We start from the raw sequence: 26439 nt of genomic DNA, 5'->3' as shown, positions 1-26439 counted from the left end.
TGTTTTTTTTTTTTTTTTCTCAAAAATGTTAGCTTGTGCACAAATGTCCTGTCTGGTCATTGGACATTTTAGCAGAATTTTATAAAGCCTATTACAGATCTATTGAGTTCTCAACATTATAAGAAGGGATTAGGGAGAATCAAACCAAAGCATAAGCATATAGATAGTGTAAAGGAGAAATATTGAATGTTTGAAACCTAACTTTGAATAAAAATGTAGTATTCAGGGAATCTTGGTATAGTAATGAGGGAGTCATTACTCATGACCAGAACTCAAATCCTGAATATAATTTATTAATTGCATGATGTCCCCTTCATTGTTAGTATACTTTTATTCAGACATATGTTTCTTAACTATTCACATAATACTGATCTTTATTGGCAAGTTGTTTAAACTTGCTCTGCCTGTTTTATCATCTGTAAACTGGACATAATCATTGTATCTACAACATAGGATTTAGTAAACATTTTACCATTTAATGGAAACATATTAAACGTGAGTCAATATGAGAAAGTTTTCTAGAATAATATCTCACACATAATTAGTGTTATGTATTTTATAAATAAGTAAACTAAATGAAAAAACAAATAGCTACTATAGTTATATGATTTTATGTGGTTAAAATATAGGTTATATTACTTTTTGTGGGACATTTTAAAATATTTTCCACATCTGAATAATTCATAATGACCTTAACATCATACTTTTCTGTCATACAAATTTACTTAAAGAAATGCCAATAAAGAATACTAACCACAGCTCTATAGAAGAGCAATGTGGTCCTCAAGAGAATGCAAATGAAGCATCAGTCAGAAGATCACACTGTCAAATTTAAGCTCTCTACACACTCACCTTGTCATCTAGCAACTCACAGATACTCACAGGTGTAGTACATGGCATAATAAGTGTGCGTGCAAAGCTGAAGTTGCACTTTTTTGGAAAAGGGAATTATTTAAGATTTATTTGAAATTATAAAGCAATATTTTCTCATTGTAGATAAGTTACAAAATGCAGAAAATCACAGAGAAGGAATTAATATGCTTTCATTTTTCCAAGTTCTAAGGCAACAAACATTTCAATGTTTTCTTTTAGTTGTGACTTAGTCCATTCTGGTTGCTATAACAAAATACTGTAGCTGGGTGGCTTATTAAAAAAAATAAATAACCTTTGCTTTTTACACTTTCGGGCACTGCAAGGCCAAGGTCAAGGTGCTGGCAGATCATGATGTTTGGTGAGGACCTGTTCCACAAAGGCAGAATCTTCTTGCTGGTGCTTGAATGGTGAAGGAGCCAATGAGCCACCGTGCGTCTCATATAAGGGCAGTGACCCCATTCATGTGGCTCCACTCTCAGGAACTAATCACCTCAGAAAGAGTCTATTCATTAATATTATTTTTGCATTTTGGGATTTATCTTCAATATATTAATTTTAGGATGACAGAAACATTCAGGGCATAACAAGCTACTTGAACAGAAATACTAACTGACAAAACAGCAAGCAAAAATATAACTATGTATTTATGAAATGCTGTGTACCACTTACTTTTTATTTTTTTCCCTTTTCTTAACCATTTAACAAAACAATTTCTCCTACACTATATGACAAACCAAGTCTCAGGCAAGTTAAATAATCCACCTCTGAGTGACAAATCTCATCAAAGGCAGCTCCAAGGTTTCGATGAACGTGGCTAGCTTCAAAGACCCTGCTGCATTCCTTTCTAAATTAAAAAGTTTTCGTATTTCTTTAAATTAAAAATCACACTGCATTACTTAACCTTATATCTTCATTTTTTTACATTCAGCATTAGAATTTTCCCTGTTTCCATGGATGCCCTATAATTCTCATTTTTAAAAACTATGAAAACTATTTTCATAATACATGCAGCTATCAAAAATGTTCTCTGGTGCTTATGTATTGTTGGGCATTTAGTTTGATTTTAGCCCATCATGAATAATTTTAGTGCATTTATGTATAAACTTTTTCATATTTAATTTTTTGTTGGGTTTTAGCAGAGTATTATTTCTTTTTGTTGTTGCTATAAACAAGCACCTAGTACTCTCCAAATAGCAATAGCATCACTAAATCCTAATGAAAACTGGGTCATAGTCTTTCTTATATTATTTGTAAGACAAGGAGAAATATTAAATGTCTACAACGTGTGTATTACCTTTGGGAGATATGTATATACACCCACGCATGCACACGCACGTACACCTAAATATATATGGTGTAGTTCCAGTTCTATCAGGAGTTCATAGCAGAAGAGAGAAACAGACCCACAGGAAAATAACAACAACCCAAATATGGCTATTGTTCCCATTTCAATATCTGATGTTAATGAATTAAATCCACCACAGGCTTTAAAGAGAGACATACATATGTGGAAATTAGATTTCATCTAGAGGTGTTATGGTTGTAGCAAAGCTGAAGTTGGAGCTCCTAACTTAATGTTCAGTACCCCCATTTACTAGTTTTGTCTCCAGAGAAGCCCTGAATTCAGGTTAGCACCTATGAATATGGTGTTGCTGGCAATGAGGGTGGACGTGACCATGCACTACTCCAATCAAAACAGTCCTGTGATTGGATTTACATAATAGTCATGTTTTTATTAAATTAAAATGAAGATGAGATTGAGGAGAAAGAAATTAAAAATCAGGTGTGTAGTTTCAGGCATGACGTCTTCTTTACCAGAAACATTTTAAAAATCAAGAAAGTCTAAAGTAAAAGAGGAAGGACACAAAGTAGTAGCTTTATTGTGACAGCTAAAATTTGATTGTGAAATATTGAGAAATTTGGAAGCATAATTTAATACATATTGTAGTATAGTTTCACACTTCTTAGGATGGTGCCATTTTATCCATTGTATTTTTAGAAGATTATATACATAATCTTTATGTAGAATATGTATATTCACTCTATTCTATCAACTGAACTAGTAACTTTATCCTAAATGATCCTAAAATACTTTATATTTATTTATTTATATTATATATTTATATTTATATTTATAATATATATATTATGTATTTATATCCTAAAATACTTTATCCTAAATGATCTGTTTTGTGTACCCAGGGAAAATTGTCAAATTTGGCATGCAGTTGATAACTACATCTACCTGTTGCATAAATACATTGAAGATATTAATTTTTTTAGTATAGAAAGATTATTTAGATATATTATTTACTCCTATTATGAGAAAAAAAAACACCAAAATTATTGATTTATCTGGAAAGTGAAAATTATTAATTTACATTTGGAAAGCCATTTAGTCTAAATGTATTTTACTGATAAAATGCAATAATCAATTGAATAAGATTTTTATATTAAAATAATAGCAATAACATCAAGAAAACTTTCTAATAAGCAATTTTTGAACCATATGTTAGTTTTTGTCTGGATAATGATATCTAGACTTGCATGATAAGCATGAAATAAAAATCATTTTGATCAGGACTTTTTTTTTTTTATTAAACTTTTATTTAATGAATATAAATTTCCAAAGTATAGCTTGTGGGTTACAATGGCTTCCCCCCTCCCATAACTTCCCTCCCGCCCGCAACCCTCCCCCCTCCCGCTCCCTTTCCCCTTCCATTCATGTAAAGATTCATTTTCAATTCTCTTTGTATACAGAAGATCAATTTAGTATATATTAGGTAAAGGTTTTAACATTTTGCCCATATAGCAACATCAAGTGAAAAAAACTTCCATTGGATTACTAATTATAGCATTAAATAGCAATGTACAGCACATTAAAGACAGAGATCCTACATAATTTTTTTTTTCAAAATAATTAATTTTCTATGCCCTTTCCATTTTAACACCAGGTTGTTTTTTTTTTTTTCATTTCCAATTCTCTTTATATACAGAAGATCACTTCAGTATATAATTAGCAAAGACCTCATCAGTCTGCGCCCACACAGAAACGCAAAGTATAAAAATACTGTTTCAGTACCAGTCATAGCATCACTTGGCTTTAGACGACACATTAGGGACAGATCCCGCATGGGGTGTAAGTACACAGTGACTCCTGTTGCTGACTTAACAATTTGACACTCCTGTTCATGGCGTCAGTAATCTCCCTAGGCTCTAGTCATGAGTTGCCAGGGCTATGGAAGCCTTTAGAGTTCGCTGACTTTGGTCTTATTCCGATAGGGTCATAGTCAAAGTGGAGGTTCTCTCCTCCCTTCGGAGAAGGGTATCTCCTTCTTTGATGGCCCCGTTCTTTCCACTGGGATCTCACTCACAGAGATCATTCATTTAGGTCTTTTTTTTTTTTTTTCCCATGATATCTTGGCTTTCCATGCCTGCTATACTCTCATGGGCTCTTCAGCCAGATCTGAATGCCTTGAGGGCTGATTCTGAGGCCGGAGTGTTGTTTAGGACATCTGCCATCCTATGAGTCTGCTGTGTATCCCACTTCCCATGTTGGATCTTTCTCTCCCTTTTTGATTCTATCAGTTAGTATTAGCAGATACTTGTCTTGTTTGTGTGATCTCTTTGACTCTTAGACCTATCAGAGCTATCAATTGTGAGCTGAAATTGATCACTTGGACTAGTGCGATGGCATTGGTACATGCCATCTTGATGGAATTGTGTTGGAATCCCCTGCACATTTCTAACTCCACCATTTGCGGCCAGTCCGATTGAGCATGTTCCAAATTGTTCATCTCCTCCCTCTCTTTTTCCACTCTTAGATTTAACAGGGATCACTTTTCAGTTAAAATTTAAACGCCTGAGAATAATTGTGTGTTAATTACTGAGTTCAACCAATAGTACTAGAACAACAACAACAACAACAAATCCTAAAAAGGATAAAGTATTACATTGTACATCTAAAGTCAGGACAGGAGCTGATCAGTTCATTGTTGCTTATAGTGTCCATTTCACTTAACAGGTTTCCTCTTTGGCGCTCAGTTGTCATCGATCAGGGAAAACAAATGATGTTTTTCTCTTTGGGACTGGCTTAATTCACTCAGCATGATGTTTTCCAGATTGCTCCATCTTGTTGCAAATGACTGGGTTTCGTTGTTTCTTACTGCTGTATAGTATTCTATGGAGTACATGTCCCATAATTTCTTTATCCAGTCTACTGTTGATGGGCATTTGGGTTGGTTCCAGGTCTTAGCTATTGAAATTGAGCTGCAATAAACATTAATGTGCAGATGGCTTTTTTATTTGTCAAATTAAATTCCTTTGGGTAAATTCCAAGGAGTGGGATGGCTGGGTTGTATGGTAGGGTTATGTTCAGGTTTCTGAGGAATCTCCAGACAGACTTCCATAGTGGCTTAACCAGTTTGCATTCCCACCAACAGTGGGTTAGTGTCCCTTTTTCCCCACATCCTCTCCAGCATCTGTTGTTGGTAGATTTCTGAATGTGAGCTATTCTCACCGGGGTGAGATGGAACCTCATTGTGGTTTTGATTTGCATTTCTCTGATTGCTAGTGATCTTGAACATTTTTTCATGTGTCTGTTGGCCATTTGGGTTTCCTCTTTCGAAAAATGTCTATTGAGGTCCTTGGCCCATTTCTTAAGTGGGTTGTTTGTTTTGTTGTTGTGGATTTTCTTGATTTCTTTGTAGATTCTGGTTATCAATCCTTTATCTGTAGTATAGTTTGCGAATATTTTTTCCCATTCTGTTGGTTGCCTCTTCACTTTCCTGACTGTTTCTTTTGAAGTACAGAAACTCAATTTGATGCAATCCCAAATGTTAATTTTGGTTTTGACTGCCTGTGCTGTTGGAGTATTTTCCAGGAAGTCTTTGCCTGTGCCTATATCTTGCAGGGTTTCTCCAATGCTCTCTAATAATTTGATGGTTTCAGGTCGTAGATTTAAGTCTTTAATCCATGTTGAGTGAATTTTTGTGTAAGGTGATAGGTATGGGTCTTGCTTCAAGCTTCTGCATGTGGAAATCCAATTTTCCCAGCACCATTTATTGAATAGACTGTCCTTATTCCAGGGATTAGATTTGGATCTTTGGTCAAATATAAGTTGGCTGTAGGTGTTTGGATTGATTTCTGGTGTTTCTATTCTGTTCCATTGGTCTATCCATCTGTTTCTGTACCAGTACCATGCTGTTTTGATAACAACTGCCCTGTAGTATGTCCTAAAATCAGGTATTGTGATTCCTCCGGCTTTGTTTTTATTGTACAGGATTGCTTTGGCTATTCGAGGTCTTCTGTGTCTCCATATGAATTTCAGCATCATTTTTTCTATATCTGAGAATAAGGTCTTCGGGATCTTGATGGGTATTGCATTGAATGTATAAATTGCTTTTGGGAGGATAGACATTTTGATGATATTGATTCTTCCAATCCATGAGCATGGAAGATTTCTCCATTTTTTGGTATCCTCTTCTATTTCTTTCTGTAAGGTTTTGTAGTTTTCATCGTAGAGATCTTTAACGTCTTTGGTTAAGTTTATTCCAAGGTATTTGATTGTTTTTGTAGCTATTGTGAATGGGATTGATTTTAGAAGTTCTTCCTCAGCCGTGGCATTGCCTGTGTATACAAAGGCTGTTGATTTTTGTGGATTGATTTTATATCCTGCTACTTTGCCAAACTCTTCGATGAGTTCCAGCAGTCTCTTAGTAGAGTTCTTTGGGTCCCCTAAATAAAGAATCATATCATCTGCAAAGAGGGATAGTTTGAGTTCGTCCTTCCCGATTTGTATCCCTTTAATTTCTTTTTCTTGCCTAATAGCTCTGGCCAAAACTTCCAGAACTATATTGAATAGCAGTGGTGAGAGAGGGCATCCCTGTCTGGTACCAGATTTCAGTGGAAATGCTTCCAACTTTTCCCCATTCAATAGGATGTTGGCCGTGGGTTTTTCATATATTGCTTTGATTGTATTAAGGAATGTTCCTTCCATACCCAGTTTGCTTAGAGTTTTCATCATGAAAGGGTGTTGTATTTTATCAAATGCTTTCTCTGCGTCTATTGAGAGAATCATATGGTTTTTCTTCTGCAGTCTGTTAATGTAGTGTATTACGTTGATTGTTTTGCGAATGTTGAACCATCCCTGCATACCGGGGATGAATCCCACTTGGTCTGGGTGGATGATCTTTCTGATGTGTTGTTGCATTCTATTGGCCAGAATTTTATTGAGGATTTTTGCATCTATGTTCATCAGGGATATTGGTCTGTAATTCTCTTTCAATGTTGCGTCTCTTTCTGGCTTAGGAATTAAGGTGATGGTGGCTTCATAGAAGGAATTTGGGAGGATTCCCTCTTTTTCGATTGCTCTGAATAGTTTGAGAAGAATTGGAGTTAGTTCTTCTCTAAATGTCTGGTAGAACTCAGCAGTGAATCCATCTGGTCCTGGGCTTTTCTTTGTTGGGAGGGCCTTTATTACTGTTTCAATTTCTGTGTCAGTTATTGGTCTGTTTAGGTTTTCTATGTCTTCCTGGCTCAATTTAGGGAGGTTGTATGTGTCCAAGAATCTGTCCATTTCTGATAGATTTCCCTGTTTGCTGGCATACAAGTCCTTGTAGTAATTTCTGATGATTCTTTTTATTTCTGTGGCGTCTGTTGTTACGTTTCCCATTTCATCTCTGATCCTATTGATTTGGGTCTTTTCTCTTCTTTTTTTAGTTAGTTGGGCCAATGGGGTGTCAATTTTGTTTATTTTTTCAAAAAACCAGCTCCTCGTTTGGCTGATCTTTTGTAATGTTTTTTTGGATTCAATCCTGTTGATTTCTTCTCTGATTTTAATTATTTCTCTTCTCCTACTGGGTTTGGGTTTGGTTTGCTGCAGATTTTCTAGATCCTTGAGATGATTTGAAAGCTCATCTATTTGGTGCCTTTCCAATTTCTTGATGTAGGCACCTATTGATATAAACTTTCCTCTTAACACTGCTTTTGTTGTATCCCATAGGTTTTGGTATGTTGTGCTGTTATCCTCATTTACTTCCAGAAAATTTTTGATTTCTCTTTTAATTTCTTCTATGACCCGTTGTTCATTCAGGAGCATATTGTTCAATCTCCATGTGTTTACACGTGCTCTAGGGATTCCTGAGTTGCCAATTTCCAATTTCATTCCTTTGTGGTCTGAGAAGCTGCATGGTATGATTCTAATTCTTTTGAATTTGCTGAGACTTGCTTTATGGCCTAGTATGTGGTCAATCCTAGAGAGGGTTCCATGTACTGCTGAGAAGAATGTAAAGTCCTTAGATGTAGGATGAAATGTTCTGTAGATGTCTGTTAGACCCATTTGGGCAATAGTGTCATTTAAATCTACTGTCTCCTTGTTGATCTTCTGTCCTGTTGATCTGTCTATCTCTGAGAGTGGAGTATTGAAGTCCCCCAGTACTATTGTATTGGGGTCTAAGTCTCCCTTTAAGTCCCTTAACAAGTCTTTTAAATAAGCTGGTGCCCTGTAATTAGGTGCATATACGTTGATAATCGTTATATCTTCTTGTTGAATGGATCCCTTAATCATTATATAGTGCCCCTCTTTGTCTCTCCTAACAGTTTTTGTAGTAAAGTTTATGTTGTCCGATATTAAGATGGCTACGCCCGCTCTCTTTTCATTTCTGTTGGCGTGGTATATCTTTTTCCAGCCTTTCACTCTCAGCTTGTATGGATCATTGTTGGATAGATGGGTTTCTTGTAAGCAGCAAAAGGATGGGTTTTGTTCCTTAATCCAATCAGCCAATCGGTGTCTTTTAACTGGACAATTCAAGCCATTAACATTCAATGTGACTATTGAGAAGGAGTAACTTTGCCCTGCCATTTGCCAGAGATATTTTCTAATATCTGGTTTGAGATTCCTGTGATCTTTTGCTCTGAGGTTTCCTTCCTTTACCTTCTTTCATATTGGTGACCGTGTTTCTGTGTTTCTGTATGTAACACGTCTTTAAGCATCTTTTGCAGGGCTGGACGAGTGGCGACAAATTCTTTCAATTTCTGTTTGCTGTGAAAGGTCTTAATTTCACCTTCATTCACAAATGAGAGCTTTGCAGGATATAATATTCTGGGCTGGCAGTTTTTCTCTCTTAGTACCTGGGCTATATCTCGCCATTCTCTCCTGGCTTGTAGGGTTTCTGATGAGAAATCAGCTGTAAGTCTAATTGGAGATCCTCTGAGAGTAATCTGTCGTTTCTCTCTTGCACATTTTAGGATCTTTTCTTTGTGTTTCACTGTGGTGAGTTTGATTACGACGTGTCGTGGTGAGGATCTCTTTTGATCATGTTTATTAGGGGTTCTCTGAGCTTCCTGTACTAGGATGTCTCTGTCCTTCTCCAAACTTGGGAAATTTTCTGCTAGTATCTCACTAAAAAGGCCTTCTAATCCTTTCTCCCTTTCCATGCCTTCAGGAACTCCTAGAACCCGAATGTTGGGTTTTTTAATAGTATCCTGTAGATTCCTGACAGTATTTTTTAGATTTCTGATTTCTTCTTCTTTTCTTTGATTTGACTGTTTCCTTTCCTGTTCTCTGTCTTCTAATTCTGATATTCTCTCCTCTGCTTCATCCATTCTGTTTTTAAGGCTCTCTAATGTGTTTGCCATTTGATCTATTGAGTTCTTCATTTCATTGAGGTTTTTTTTTCACTATCGCAATTTCCTGTTCCACTAGTTGTTTCATTTCATTTTGATTCCTCCTTAATATTTCATTTTCACGGGAGAGATTTTATATCTTGTCCATTAAGGATTTCTGTAGTTCAAGAATTTGTTTTTGAGAACTTCTTAATGTTCTTGTGAATTTTTTGAAATCTGCTTCTTGCATTTGCTCTATCTCTTCATCTTCATAATCTTGCATTGGCATGTCTTGTTCACTTGGGGGCGTCATAGTGCCTTCCTTGTTCTTGGTAGCTCCGCTTCTATGTTTCTTGCTTGGCATGTTAGAGATAATTTGTGGTGTTTTTGTTTTTGTTTTTTTTCTCTCGTTATACTATGCCTCTAAGTGAGCTGTCTGTTTTGTTGGAGCCTTAGGGGCTGTGATGGGTGTGGTCAGAGGGCTATGCTTGTTTCTTGAGGTTTAAGGCTGTGTAAAGAGCGACTCTCCCAGATTATTTGCTCCTTGCTGGGACGCTCTCTCTCTCTCTCTCTTTTTTTTTTTTTTTTTGTTTGTTTTTTTTTTTTTTTTGTTTTGACTTAGTTGGGAGTGGGGTTGAGGGTAGTTGAAATCTAGCCTCTGTGAGTATTCGTTTGATCTACCCCTGGGACCATACACAGCGTTTATGCAGCCCTCAATGTGTTCTCCAGTTTCGCTAAAGATACTGAGTTTGGCTGAGCTTTACATATGTAAAATCGCGGTGCTCTTTGTTTTGCTTGGTGAGTGAAGGGAGAGGCCTCTGTTCCCCCTCCCCCCAATGTCTCGGACTTCTCAGGTCTTTGTCTTTCTTACCCTCCTCCGTTCCCGCGCTGGCGAGATTCTGTGGCTCTGCCTCCTCTCCCGCCGCTGCCGCTCGGCTTGTCTCGGTTGGTTTTCCACGCGGTGGGTTCCCTGTAAGTCCTCTGTGTTTCCTCCACAAGATCCGGAAGCGATTCCTCTGCAGTTTTTTTCTTGAGTTTTTTCCTGATGCTACAATAATTCCGCTTTTATGAAAGTTTATTTTCCCAAACTAAGGCACACGTCCTCACTATCCGCCATCTTGGCTCCGCCCCTTGATCAGGACTTTGTAATAATTAAGTATGCATTTATATCATGTGTTTTTAAAAAGATTTATTTTATTTAATTGAAAGAGTTACATAGAGAGGTAGAGCTGGAGAGAGAGAGAGAGAGAGATGTCTTCTATCCATTGGTTCACTCCCGAAATGGCCAAAACGGCCAGAGCTAAGCTGATTCGAAGCCAGGAGCCAGGAGCTTCTTCCAGGTCTCCCTCATGGGTGCAGGGGCCCAAGGACTTGGGCCATCTTCTACTGTTTTCCCAGGCCATAGCAGAGAGCTGTATTGGAAGTGGAGCAGCCAGGACTTGAACTGGCACCCATATGGGATGCTGGCACTGCAGGCTGGGTCTTTAACCCATTGCATTACAGCACCGGTCCCTATATCGTGTGCTTATTAATAATTTAGAGATACTAGTCTCAATCTACACTAAGATGTGTGGGAACAATCCTCCCAAGAGAGCTTCTCACTTCAAAGCCTTAAAACAATTATAAATTTATAAATTTTATATCAACTTATATTTGACTTCTTCCGCTTTCATGATTAAAACCATAAGCACTCAGCATTTAGAGCTTGTATAGTTATTTAATAATTTCTTAACGCTGTCTTATCTATTCAACTAGATTCTAAAGTGAAGAACAAAATGTCATTTATGTCAATTATAGAGTTGAGATAAATCCTTAATAATAATTACAATATTAGCCAACACTTGTTAATCCTCATTGCAATTTCATTGAGAAGACTATCAGCTACCTAGTTTTATGAGTTACATTGAAAAATGCTAAGTGACTTGTTTCTGATCCAGTACCCAGGGGAAGATAGCCTTATTATCTGAACCCAGGACATCTGAAGCTAGAGCTTTTGCCTTAACCACTACACTCCACAGAAAGAAGACATTGAATTCATGTACTATATATTGACATTCTCCTTGGAATTATCACCAGGTGGCAGTAAAGAGTTAGGATATTGATGTATTCCTATTGGACAGTTTCTTACCTTCTTGGAGATTGGAGTCTTTAAAACAGAAACAGAATAAGTTAACAATTAGGATAAATAAAATGATTATTATTACGGATGGATTTTGAATGTCAATGTATGTCACCAAGGTAGTAGGATGTGTTCTTAAAAACAAATACCTTGGTATAAGTCTAACATAATTCTTCCTCTATCATTAACTATCTATGCAATCTGATGCAAACTGCCGAATGTGTAGGGTTTTATTTCTGCATTTGAAGGTTGAAGTGACTACAAGTTGGAATAAATGGTAACCATGATTTGGCAGGGTTCATATCAGGGTGGGACTTAAATGATCATTTACAAAGGAATGAGGATTTTCGTCCTTTAGACTAACTGGTTCCACCTACCTCAAATTTGAGTGTGTATCAAATTTACTTGGAGCATTCATTAACATACAGAGGAATGGATGTTCTCTGGGGTTTCTGATTAGTAGGTCTGAAGTGAGGCTTGAGATTTTGGATCTTTACTAATTTCCCAGGAAACCCTAAAGACTTTAAGAACCACTGCACTAAGGAAAACAGAAAAATAGTAAACATTTTTGTCAAGGGAATGTAAACAGCAGATTTGCAAATGATAGATTGGAGAGAGACAGGATTGGAAGTAGGAGACTGGTAAAGAAGTTTATTAGTCAAGGGTTTCCAGAGAACCAAAACCAGTCGGGGCGGAGGTGGGGGGGAGGATGGTGGAGGGGAGGAATATCACATGAATGTGCTCACAGGATTGTGGAGGCTAAAAAGTAGTGCAATCTCAGCTGATGCCGTGGCTCAACAGGCTAATCCTATGCCTTGCGGCGCTGGCATACCAGGTTCTAGTCCCGGTTGGGGCGCCGGATTCTATCCCGGTTGCCCCTCTTCCAGGCCAGCTCTCTGCTATGGCCTGGGAAGGCAGTGGAGGATGGCCCAAGTCCTTGGGCCCTGCACCCCATGGGAGACCAGGAGAAGCACCTGGCTCCTGGCTTCGGATCAGCGCGATGGGCCGGCAGCAGCGGCCATTGGAGGGTGAACCAATGGCAAAAAGGAAGACCTTTCTCTCTGTGTCTCTCTCTCTCTCACTATCCACTCTGCCTGTCAAAAAAAAAAAAAAAAAAAAAAAAAAAAAAAAGTAGTGCAATCTGTTGTAGGCCATCAGGAGATCCAAGAAGGCCTTTGGTGTATTCAACCTGAGTCCAAAGGCCTGAGAACCAGGAGTGGAAGGGGAGCAATGGTATAAAACCCCAATTCAGAATTTCACAAGCTCAAGAATCTGGACTGTCAGTGATAGAGGTAGGGGGAGATGGATGTTCTACCTCAAACAGGAAACACATTTGCCTTCCCTCTACTTTTTTGTTCTGTTCAGTCCTAAGTGGATTGTGTCATACCCACCTGCATTGGTGAGGGCAGGCTTTTCCTCACAGGGGCTACTAATTAAAATGCTAATCATGTCCAGAAATACACACCCAGAAATAACATCTTACCAACTATTTGAACATCCCCTAACTCTGTCAAGCTGACACATGAAATTAACCATTATGGGAAGCTACTGCTTTAGATTAGGAGATGGCTGCTGATTAATTCTTGGAGATGGTCTTAAGACTAGAGAGCCTATTATAGTTATACATAAAGGCAAAGCCAATAAAAAATAGTGGCAAAGGTTTGTGGATGGGAGGCTAAAGAGAGAAAGAAGATTAACTATGGTTTCAGTGTTCTGGTTTGTATAATTGCCTCACAGCCTTAGTGTGGCATAGAAACCATGGGGAGAGGTCAGCAAACTGATTTGATTAAGGGCCACATAGTTAGTATTTTAGACTTTATGGTAATATGGGTTCTGTTACAGTTACTCAACTGCTATTATAATGTGAAAGCAGTCATATGGAAAATTAATGAGTGTAGCTGTATTTCAGTAAATTCTAATTTCTGGATACTGAAATTTGAATTACAAATAATTTCCAGGTATTTTGAAATATTTTCATTTGCGCTTTTTCCCTAATCATTTAAAAAAGTAACTCGCAATCCAGTATTATCCTGCAGGCCACCGTTTGCTGACACTTTATTCAGTTTAGAGGTAGGCCTGGCCCAGTCCTAGCTCTTGTGGCTGTTTGGGAAGTGAATCACTAGATGGAAGATCTCCCTCTCTATCCCCTCCCTCCTCTGTCTCTGTGCTCTGTCTTCCAAATAAATCTTATAAAAGAAAGAAAGGAAATATACAAATGTATTCATTGGATTTGGCAATCTGAAAGAAGTTTAGCAATAATTAGTGAAATAAAAATTTCTGTGACTTTTTGTAATATGTCTGAGATTTGATATTAGTAAAAGTTTCAAATACTTTTACTGAAAATATATAAATCATTAAATAATAATTTTGTAATGTTAAGTCACATAAGCAATTTAAAAAAAAAAATGAAACCATCTAGCTATCAGCTTAGAAATAATGAGGACGATTTTAGAGCCAGAAAGCTTGAGCTCAAATTTTAACTTTGTCGCATTCTGATGGCATGACCTTTCTCAACATTGGCTTTTTTGTTAGTTTTGCTTTTGTTTTTAAAGTTTATTTATTTATTTGAAAAGCAGAGTTACAAAAAGGCAGAGAGAGAAAGAGAGAGAGAGAGAGAGAGGTCTTCCATCCGTTGGTTCACTCCCCAGATGGCTGCAATGTCCGGAACTGTGCTGATCCGAAGCCAGGAGCCAGGAGCTTCTTCCGGATCTCCCAAGTGGGTGCAGGGGCACAAGAACTTGAGACATCTTCTACTGCCTTCCCAGGCCATAGCAGAGAGCTGGATTGGAAGTGGAGTAGCTAGGACTCCAACCGGCATATGGGATGCCAGCACTGAGGGCGGCAGCTTTACCCACTACACCACAGCACCGGCCCCTCAACATTAGCTTTTAGATCTAGAAAATGAATTGTGACAAAGATTAACTACACTAGTTTCTTTGAAGTTCTTATAAAAGAGCTGGCAAATACTAAATATTGTATAAGTCTTAAGTAAAAGCAATGAATGAAGGAATAATAGCTAGCTAGCTAGATAGACATAGAAAGAAAGACACACAGACATAATTCTCATGATTACTTTGTTTTTCACATCAACACTAGACTCCCCTGCCTTAGCTGGTCAGCAGAGTTGTTGCAAACATGAAAGAAGTCTAACTGTCTTCTTTAGAATGCTTGTGGTGTACCATGAAGGAGCCTTGCAATTCTGTGTTGCCCCTCAGCCCAAGGGTGTTTTCATAATCCTGACTGCCTCACTGATTTAACCATCAGTGAGGCTGTTTTCATATGAATCCAGCAAGCTTCCACAAATCCTGGGATTTGCATTTTCTTTTATATTTCTTTAGTTGTTCTGATTGGAAACGTTTCTTCAAGTAACTCAAGAATGTGATATCACTTTAAATATAAAGTGTTGCAAACTCTTTCTGTTGTCCCTTTTGAAGACACTTTCCTTCCCTGAAAAGAACTCAGTCAAAAGGAACTTAAATATTTGATAAAAATAGAACTATTTTGCAAGGAACTTGTTATTTTACCAACAAAGACAACTGACTCAAATACCCTGTTTTATTTTGAGCTTGGAAATCATAGCTTATGGCGAATGTACAAACTGTTCCAGATAACATTAATGTGGCAGTATTCTTTAGGAAAACAGATCAAAATCCAGCAACAGAGAATGAATGAGGCATTGAGAGGTTTCTCTACAATAATAACAATTAGATTAAATATATGTATAGAAATTGTACTTTAAGGCTATATGCATACCCCCCCCCCCCATCACGTTTTCTGGAAGGCAACCATGAATTGCTCAACAAATAACTGAATGGATCTAAATGAATTACTTTGCTTGGAGAGACTGTATACTGTCATGGTTACAGTTCATACTCTGAAATCTGAATCTTTGTTCCCCTCTTGGTAGTTGTGTAAATCATTTTATCTTTCCAAAATTAAGTTTTCTCTTCTGCAAAATGAGGTCAATTTGTTTTCATAAACAAAAGTGGCCACTAAGAGGAATAAATGGAACAATGTTTATAAAACATTTAGCATAGTTTCTAGTATGTTGTGGGAAAATATTATTCCATTTTGGGAAACTTTAATATTTTTTATGATTTTCCATTATATCATAATAATATAGAGAAATCACAGGTTGTTTCTCACAGAATAGCTTTAACACTGAAATTATTTAAGTGCCTCCAATTACATCAGGAAAACATTTCTGTAGAAAATTAAACTCGACAACATTTATATAAAAAAATGGGATGATCTCATTTTTTAAAAAAATCTAGATTCTGATGCTATTAGTGATATTGCTCCTTAGGGGGCTACATATCATTTATGAAGCACAAAAGATGAGGAATTTCATTTAGGCCTATTAATATATTCAATTACAGTTATGAGCAATTTGTTTTTTATATGATTAGTTAAAGCTCCTACCTCCAAATACATGTACTCTCAAAAGGATGTTTCAGGATTGTGGAGGTGAATCTCAAGTATTTGCAGTTGCATGAATTGTTCACTTCCACAATTTATTGCAATCTATCTAAGGAAGCTGACTGCAGAGATCCCTGCCAATGTCCCATGCCCTGCCCTGGACCCCCTGGTTGTCCTCGTCCTGGAGATGGGGATGAGGGGAAAAGGCTCTGACTGTGGTTCCCCAGGGCCATGTGGGCTGGGCACACCTGCTTGCCCACTAGACCTCATTAGATGGCTCCTTTGCAGCACAGACTGGCTGCAGAAGTGAGAGTCTGAGCCAGGGAACCCACTGATGATCCAATAGCCAGGGGCTTGTTGGTACTTTCCTGGCATCATGTGATTCTTTGCCAGGAATGTACCAGCAAGCCCCTGGCTATTGGTTGAAGGAGAAGGAACCACAGCTTGGTTAATACCCCATGTTCAGGATGCCCTGAGTGAAGAACTGCACCACCTCTGGGGAGAAGACATCAGAGGCCTCTGGGGGACCGATTGGAGCCAAAGCTGGAGAGGATGCCAAGTACCCAACTCCAGGGTTCTCCTCAAAGACAGAACTGTACCCAAAATGGGACCCCAGCCTCAGCAGTCAGAGAGGGGATGACAGGGAAAACGCCCTGTGCTCAAGCCCCTGGTATGCAGACTCAGCTCACTGCCATGGAGCTGGCCTCCAGGTGTCACAAACTCAGCCAGAGCCACAAACAACGATGGATCAGGCCAGCCAACTTCCTCAGCACGTGGGCCCAGAAGAACCAAACACAGACTTGAAGAAGCGGCTCCAGAAGTGATCTGCCAAGTTTGGAAAAAGACGAGAACCCTGCATCACTCATACCAGCAGGAGGAGCTGGAGAGGATGTTCCAAGATAACTATCATCCTGACAGGGATAGGCACCAGGAGATGCTGTAGTCACCTGCTGGGGATGAGTATGGACCCTGGAGTGGCCACTGATGACGAAATCGCCCGTCCTGTGTCCATCCTTTCCATAAGCTCTGTAGAATCCCCCCAAGAGGAGATGTCTACTCCCCTGATCTTTTCCTTTTTTCAGATACAGACAAGAAGCCTTCACCTAGTCTTGCTCTGCAGACAGAGCAGGAGCTGGGCCTTTACTTGGCAAAGAGTGAGAGAAGAGGCCTGGGAGCTGGCAGAGTGGAGTACCAGGTTAAGCTACCATTTCCCTTTGGCAGTCAGCATCCCATCTGGGCACTAGTTTGCATCCTGGCTGCTCCACTTTCAATCCAGCAGTCCTGCTAATGTACCTGGGAAAGCACCGGAAGATGGCACAAATTCTTGGGCCCCTTCACCCACATGGGAGACCCAGAGGAACTCCTTCCTTCTGGCTTCAGCTTGGCCTAGCCATGGACATTGAAGCCATTTGAGGAATGAACCAACGGATGAAGAATCTATCTCTTTCTCTCCCTCTCCCATTCTTTCTCTGTTGCTCTGCTTTTAATAAATAAATTTTTTAAAGATTTATTTATTTATTTGAAAGTCAAAGTTAATCAGAGCGAGGAGAGGAAAAGAGAAAGAGAGGTCTTCCATTCATTGGTTTACTCCCCAGTTGGCTGAAATGGCTGAAGCTGTGCTGATCTGAAGCCAGGAGCCAAGAACTTCTTTCGGGTCTCCCACATGGGTGCAGGGACCCAAGGGCTGTCTTCTGCTGCTTTCCTAGGCCATAGCAGAGAGCTGGATGGGGAGTGGGGCAGCTGGGACTTGAACTGGTGCCTATATGGGATGCTGGCACTGCAGGTGGCAGCCTTATGCACTATGCCACAGTACCGGCCCCCCTATAAATAAATCTTTAATTTTTTTTTAAATTTTGAGATTTGAGTAAACTTGGGAGGCTTCTCTAATGAGGTATGTTGTGTATCATGCAGTATTGGGAGTCTGGTAGAAGAACACAAGAAGTGAGCAACAGACAGGAGAAATGAGAATTGCCAAAGGAACATTGCCACCTCATTTCAACTGTTGATGTAGAAAAACACAATAGAACTCATTTTCTCTTCTTTTACCTTCCTCTCATAATATGTAATCCCTTGCTCAACCATACCTGTCATACAACCTAGCACCTAATTTAGTTTCCTAATGAATCCTTCTGCATCATCATAAAACCATATTATGAGTTAATGAGTTTTGTTGGTATTCCTGAAAGACTTAATTATCATTTTTAGCATTATTCCCTTGGCAAATTATGCAAATTTCAAAGCTAAATTGTAAATAAATTCTCATACAGATAGTAAGTTTACCCTGCATTACCAATTTCTACTTTTAAAAATAAAGGACAAGAGTCAATCTTGATGTAGTGGGAAAGATTAGTAAGAAAGGAATCTAAGAAGTGGTTTTTTTCCTTTGTTGTTGGTTATTTTTGGTTCTTGCCTTAGTCATAGAAACCATGAGTCATTTAGAACCGTTCAGTCATAATTGTTAGGGAGGCAGAATCCATAGTCCTAGTCCAAGGTAAAGGCTCCTCAGCCTTTGCACTTTCCACATGTTGGGTAGATAATTGCTAGTTTCAGGAACTTACCTTTAACTTGTAGGATGCATATTAGATCCCTGGCTGTACACCTTAAATTTGCCAACAGTAGCCCCAGTTGTAATAACCTAGAATGTCTCCATCTTTCCCAAATGTCCCCAGGTAGGAGGCAAAATCACTTTGACTAGTACTGGTTGAGAACCAATGTCCTAGACAAAAAAAAAAAAAAAAAAAGATTATATAATTTTCTTTTTTTTGACAGGCAGAGTGGACAGTGAGAGAGAGAGACAGAAAGAAAGGTCTTCCTTTTTGCCATTGGTTCACCCTCCAATGGCCACCGTGGCTGGCGCATCGCGCTGATCCAAAGCCAGGAGCCAGGTGCTTCTGGTCTCCAATGGGGTGAAGGGCCCAAGCACTTGGGCCATCCTCCACTGCACTCCCGGGCCATAGCAGAGGGCTGGCCTGGAAGAGGGGCAACCGGGACAGAATCTGGCGCCCGGACCAGGACTAGAACCCTGTGTGCTGGCGCCACTAGGCGGAGGATTAGCCTATTGAGCCGCGGCGCTGGCCAAGATTATATAATTATTATAAACTTAAAAAGTTCTCTGATACAAATGCTTATTCTTTGAAAGCAAAAAATAAGTGAAATAAATTACAAATAAGTTAACATGTCAAAAATGTATATCACTTCTTTAGACTTACAAAGAGCTCATTGTTATTTTAAAATCTACTCCATCTGGAAATACAGGATCATACTTCATGTTTATTCTCACCCTTTTAAAGAGAACTGCACATAAATAAGTAGAAATAATGTTTGTGGCTTTCAAAAATTCTTTTTGTGCACACAGATATTTGTGGAAATAAGATTTTTAGACATTTTATATTCTACTTCATGAAAATACAGTGTAAAATTAATCCATTAAATATGACATAATTTGATGCAAGTAGCTGCTACATACCTAGTACTGCTGGAAACTGATGAAACTAAAACAGTGATAACATCTTTTACTTGTCATATTCTGCTACATGTGTATATTTAAATAATTCACTTGAGTTTCTCAATGTCAAAAGTTAAAATTATCACCTAGAAATGTTTGTTTTAGAGAAAATAGATTCTGGGATTAGTTTAATTGCAAAGTGCTTTTGAAAATACTGTCTCTGAAAATATCAAATCCTGGGACTGGCACTGTTGTTCCAACTCCCTACTGGTGCTTCTGGAAAGAAAGCAGAAGGTCCTTGTCCCTGGCTACCCACATGGGCGGTCCAGGCAGAATTCAGGCTCTTTGTTTTGGCCTGGTCAATCCCATACTGAGACTGTTTAGGGAGTGAACCAGCTGTCTGTCTCTCTGACTCTCCCTTTCTATCTATAACTCTAACTTTAAAATAAATGAGTCTTTAAAAATATTAAGTCCTTTTCTAAAGAAAAATTACTAACATAGGTGAATTATTTTATTATACCAATAATTATTTTTATACCAAGAAAACTCATTAAGAGGATGAAAATTAGTTACTATCAAAATGACTATAGGGGAGGGAGCAATATCTTCCTTTCATCTAACAAACTAGATGCTGGCATCCTTCTACTTTGAGCATGTTTGTATTAGACAAATAAATATCATACATTTACGCATTAACATATGCAGGTATTTTATTTGAATTTATGGGAAAAATAATGGTTTGACTTTAAGGTGCTCATTTTTTTGTTGGTGAGAAATGAACTATAATTAAGCATGTTTGGATGAAATATGAAATTATCTTTAATGATATTGTTTTCTTTACAAAGTATGCATCAGTCTTGTGTGATTGCACAATTAACATTTGGTTCTTCTGTACAGTATTATGGTTATGCATTATTTAATCTCTTCACCTGCAGCTACAGTGTGCTTTAGAAGATGGTTGATTCACTCTCCAAATTTTGACTGTTACCATTTTAAAACATGCATCAACATGCATCTAAAACTGTGCATATGAATCCAAATGTCATTAGTCTAACGCAGTAATAGATGCCATCGGGATTTTAGGAAAAAAAATGTGTATGTATCTAAGTCATAGATCCTTCCAGCATAACACTTATCTTGCTTAGAAGATGGCACACAACAGCCCTTAGTCTGAATTAAGCCTCCTATGTGTTTTGTAAATAAACTTGTATGAAGAGTTGGGTGTTTGACACAGTGGCTTATGTTGCCACGTAGGATGCATACATCCTATATCACAGTGCCTGGGTTCAAGTACTGACACCATTTCTCATCCAGTTTCCTGCTAATATGTACCTTGGGAGTTAGCAGATGATGAATTAAGTACTTGGGTGCCAGCTACCAGTGTGGGAGACCTTCTCTTCCTTTCTTTTGCCTAGACTAACCCTTGTGGGCATTGAGGAAATGAATCAACAGATGATCCTCCTCTCTCTCCCTCTCTCTCTCTCTCTGTCTTTCAAATGAAATGGAAAATAATTCTTAGGAAATTGAGTTGTTTCTGAGCCTTTGGTTTATTTCTGTTTATTCTCTTTTTTAAAAAATTTATTTTATTTACTTGAAAACCAGAGTTAGAGAGAAAGAGGTCTTCCATTGCATGGTTCACTCCCAAAATGGCCAAAAAGACCAGGACTGGGCCAGGCCAAAGCCATGAGCCAGGAGACAGGAGCTTCTTCACAGTCTCTTGCATAGGTACAGATGCCCAAGCACTTAGACTATCTCCCACTGCTTTCCCAGTGCATCAGCAGGGAGATGGATCAGAAGTGGTATAGCTAGGGCTTGAACTTGTACCCATATAGCATTCTGACATCACAGGCAGTGGCTTTACCTACTGCACCACAACACTGTTCCCTACTTTATTTTTTATCAAATGTTAAGACATTGCATTTATAATCTCATGAAGAGTACTGAAGATTGACAAAGTCACACTGAGTATTTATGAAATTCAGTTAATTTTTCATATCTTCTATAGTTATACTACATGAGGAGTCTTTAGCAGTTAATGCAAAATGTGTATTAAACAGGATCTGTTAAAATGTTAATATAAAGTTTATTCAGAATGGAATATGAATGACCTAGGCCTGGGAGACACAAGTCCAGACACTTTCAATGGATCTTAGCCAGTATACTAAGCTGTCAAATTCTAATCAGAATTTATGTATTATGTGATGAGCATACATTGGTTTGGCAGAGAAAGGCAAGTGAGGGGTGAATTTCTCACTTGTTGGAGATTATTATCTCTAGAAAGTGATTGGATTCAAGCACCTTCAAGACAATTAGTCAAGTGTTGTCTCTGAAGAGACTACTGGTTAATTTTAAGGAAGGAATTTCTGGGAATACATAAGGAATGCATAGATAAAGAGCAAAAAATTCTTCAAGGTTGATCCAGATGGCTAACACAAAAAAGATCCTATTGAGCACATCACACAAATCAAATTGGTCTAATATACATAATTAATAGCTCTGTCCACCACTCCTAAGACAAGTGTTAGTAAATGTTTCCCCTGAATGCTTTGTAGGCTTTGTAGGAGCAGTTTGTTCCACGCCAAAACAAATTCATCTGTTAATTCCATTTTCTGTGAAGTTACTGATATACTCTTATATCTCCTTGATTTTCATTCTTTGTGTTTTAGAACTATGCAGAACTGAGATTAACTTCTATAAAATAGATAAAATATGATTTTCTCTATCTGTCAGGTTCATGGCTGAAGCCACTTTCCAACAGGCAGATTAACATGAGAAATATAGAGACAATATAAATTTTACATAACTCAGGAGCCTACCTGAAGAAATGAAGACACCCAAAGAAATAGTTAAAATTTGTATATTTTTATGACAGGTTTGATGACAGAGAAATGTGATAGGACCAAAGGAGTTAATAAGCTGGGGTTAACCTTATAAGGTCTGTTTTTTCAGATTCTTCTCTGTAATGGAAGCTAAAATATTGAGGCTAAGGTCAGAGAGTAAAAGTCTTTTCCACCCTCAGTTTGGGAGCCTAGTTCTACACAATAGGCTCTATGGATAGTAATATTAAAGATAATAATTATTGATGAACTGAAATTAAAACTTCATCCAAAAGTCATGAAGACAAGATAAGAAACACAAAAGAAGAGAGCATGACACTGACCTGCTAAATTTAATAGTATGTTTGAAATGTGAATATTTATAATGGAATTTTATAAGTGTAGGTGATGCAAACAGACATATTAATACAAAAATAGTAACAACAAAGCAGATTAGATGATTGAATAATGAAAACAGACATTTCTTCACACAGGCCTCTGATTAGAAAAAGAACAAATGACTTGAAGAAAAGATGCATATGCAATAGCAGTTTCTTAGGGAAACCTTTAAGAGTGCTGTGCTGCAGAGAGAATGGAGTCTATGTGTAGAATGGGAAAATAACTATGTCCACTGGAATGTTCAATGTCTGCACTAAGACTGCCCGAGTTTATTATATACTCAGTTCATTGATTATGGCTGTCTGTTTCACAGACTGAATCCTTAGGAAAATCTTTGGTCCTAAGGTACCAGGATGTATGATATTCTTAGAGGAAATAGTAATCATAGTTACTATCTTTCAAGTGGGGAAATATTTTTCACTCATGTAAAACTTTGTATGATTATCTATTATTGTCATATTAAACCACTCTAAATAATAATGGGTGCTATGTAAGAAACTTGACTTTGAATCAGTAAGTGAATAACCCCTGTGAACCTTATATGTTCTTCCTTCTTCACTGTTAATATTTCACTGTGTAATTACAGCTCCCAATCCTTGTGCAGCTAATGAAGGCAAAGGCCCTTGCTCTCACATGTGTCTGATCAATTATAATAGGAGTGCCGCTTGTGCCTGTCCCCACTTGATGAAGCTTTCTTCGGATAAGAAGACCTGCTATGGTAAATTTCTTAAAATTCTTATTTAAAATCCAAATTGAATTTTCTCAAATTATGTAGTTTGAGAATTTTTATATGTATATATATATTTTACTCAAAACAGAACAGGATTTTTTTTAACATATTTAAAAATATTTTGGATGTTGCTATTTCTAGCCACTCTTGATGACTCATCAACTTTTGGGGAGAGACAAATTCTTTAAATATGTGATATATTGCACTTTGCTATTTATTACCTTATTCATTTTTTCCTGCTACTTTCTTATTTGGTGTGTTAGCAGAATTTATCTCTGCAAAACAGGGAGATGTAAGTGAAAGTGCATTATCAGAAAATGATTATGTAGGTAACCTGCATACAAAGACGTACTTAACAGCTTTAATCTCTTCCTGCTCTTCTAAAGTCACTTCAGCATCACTTTGTAGGGATTATCAACTTGCAAGGGGAAAAAGTGATGTGAAATGTGTAACTTGGTAAGATTTGTTAAGCAAAAACAACACATTTAAACTAAAAAAGATAAAATTTAAGAATCAAAGTCAGGCAATGTCTTCTTATTAATAATTTTTTATTCACTTGCAAAACAGTTACTTAATTTTATGTACTCACCAAAGCTTAAATCAGGAATTTAGTCTTTTTGGCTTTAATTTTACACAATAATAATACATCTCAAATACAAGCAATAAACTCTAGGAGAACTACAAAAGAATAGGATATCTACAAAATATGTTTTACTTGATCTATTATTAGTTTTACTTGATCTATTGCTATTTCACAAACCAAGTGTGAGAAAGGCATCTACAGAAATCACAATGGCTCAGTACTTCACAATGCTTGTTAAGATGAAGGCATGCTTTATATTACTGTACCCTTATTTTGTACTAAAAACATGAACAGGATTTGTAACAGCAATGTTTAATTTCATTTTATTCAGTGACAATATAGGAAAAATATTGTTCTTTCAAAGAATTTAATGTACTGCAATATGGTTATAATCATGTATAAAAATAAATATGGTTGTTTGACGATTCTTTAAAAAATATTAAGATCAAATTAATTACTGGGAATTTTTGACATCTCAGACTAAAGAAAAATTATGATTTTGGGATTCTAATTTATCTTGAGTAGCTTAGTTTAAAATACACAAATTGCTTTTGCATTAATATTTTCATTGACTATTAACTATGTTTCTGGAGTTTAAAATATACAAAATAACCAAAATAATACTTTAGAATTTATAAGCTGTTTCAAAATTGTCAACTTTATAACAGAAAAACAATTTCTATTTCTATTCTAGAAATGAAAAAATTTCTTCTTTATGCAAGACGTTCTGAAATCAGAGGAGTGGATATTGACAATCCATATTTTAACTTTATCACGGCCTTCACAGTCCCTGATATTGATGATGTTACTGTGATAGACTTCGATGCATATGAGGAACGCTTGTACTGGACAGATATTAAAACACAAACCATTAAACGGGCTTTTATTAATGGAACTGGATTAGAAACTGTTATTTCAAGAGGTAAAGTATTTGTGCCTGCTATACCCTTTAAAATGTTTGTTATTTTATTTGTAGTAATCACAAATCTCTTTTATATTCTTTCTCTTTTCTTAAAATTTTTTTAAACTTTTATTTAATAAATATATATTTCCAAAGTACAGCTTTTAGATTACAGTGGCTTTTTCCCCACCATAACTTCCCTCCCACCCACAACCCTCCCATCTCCCATTCCCTCTCCCATCCCATTCATATCAAGATTCATTTTCAATTATCTTTATATACAGAAGATCAATTTAGTATATATTAAGTAAAGATTTCAACAGTTTGCCCCCACACAGAAACCCAAAATGCAAAGTACTGTTTGAGTACTAGTTATACCATTAATTCACATGGTCCAACACATTAAGGACAGAGATCCTACATGAAGAGGAAGTGCACAGTGACTCCTGTTGTTGATTTAACAAATTGACACTCTTGTTTATGGCATCAGTAATCACCCTAGGCTCTTGTTATGAGTTGCCAAGGCTATGGAAGCCTCTTGAGTTCCCCGACTCTGCTCTTATTTAGACAAAGCCAAAGTCAAAGTGGAAGTTCTCTCCTCCCTTCAGAGAATGGTACCTCCCTCTTTGATGGACCATTCTGTTGGGATCGCACTCACAGAGATCTTTAATTTAGGTTTTTTTTTTTTTTTTTTGTGCCAGAGTGTCTTGGCTTTCCATGCCTGAAATACTCTCTTGGGCTTTTTAGCCAGAGCTGAATGCCTTAAGGAAAAGACCCCAGAGGCACAGGTAGTCAAAGCCAACATTAACAATTGGGATTATGTCTCTTTTATTCAACTTTATGCTATTAGTTGAAGATTTGAATTAATTATTAGAAACTTAATGATATAGGTCCATCCTTAAAATGTAGAATGTTATGTTTAAATGCACAGTAGACTGATAACTAGAAATTTACTTTCATGAGAAGAAAAAAATCATAACACTCTCTTTTATTGTATGAATTACTAAATAACCAGATTTGAGGATGCTTTTTGCTCTTAAGGAAATAGGTACAATTGTATAAACAAGATACACAAACTGTGGAGAAGGACTGACCTTCTCCTATGACCTAAGCTTGTTATCAATTTCCCTGTGCCTGTATTTCTACAGAACCAGGTTACACATCTTCTGATCCAGCCAGTTGAATCATAAGTTATCAGTAAATGTTGAATCAAACATTTTTTAAAAAGTAACATTTTTCAATTTAGAAAACATAATTGAAGTGAAACACACAGGTAAATATAGTGGTTGAATTCTAACTATTTAGTATCCAAATATCCAAATATTTGCTTAAATTTTGGCATTGTATAATTTCTGGGTCAATAATTAAATGAATTTTGAATGCTTACTGTTTGCCAAGAATGGAAAAAGGAGACAGTTTCACATAAACTTTATGCTCCCCAGACTTGCTAAAAGGATTTGGAGGGGGTTGGAGCAGAAGATAGCTAGTAGTAATTCACAAAAGTATACCAATACTTACATTTGGAAGTATATTGAAAATTTCAGAGCAAA

General features: G+C 37.2%; 1 protein-coding gene across 1 annotated transcript in view; it reads left to right on the top strand.

The window, feature by feature from the left end:
• LRP1B (LDL receptor related protein 1B) overlaps positions 1-26439 on the top strand; it is a 2136850-nt gene that overhangs the window by 1393436 nt on the left and 716975 nt on the right. Inside the window, exons 28-29 of the mRNA XM_062186250.1 lie at positions 23262-23393; positions 24683-24910. Of these exons, the coding sequence (XP_062042234.1) occupies positions 23262-23393; positions 24683-24910 (360 nt within the window). The remainder of the gene's footprint in view (positions 1-23261; positions 23394-24682; positions 24911-26439) is intronic.

This window comes from Lepus europaeus, chromosome 1, assembly GCF_033115175.1.
Source record: "Lepus europaeus isolate LE1 chromosome 1, mLepTim1.pri, whole genome shotgun sequence".
NCBI lineage: Eukaryota > Metazoa > Chordata > Mammalia > Lagomorpha > Leporidae > Lepus > Lepus europaeus.
Note: the sequence above shows the minus strand (reverse complement) of the source record. Positions and strands in the feature narration are given on the sequence as shown.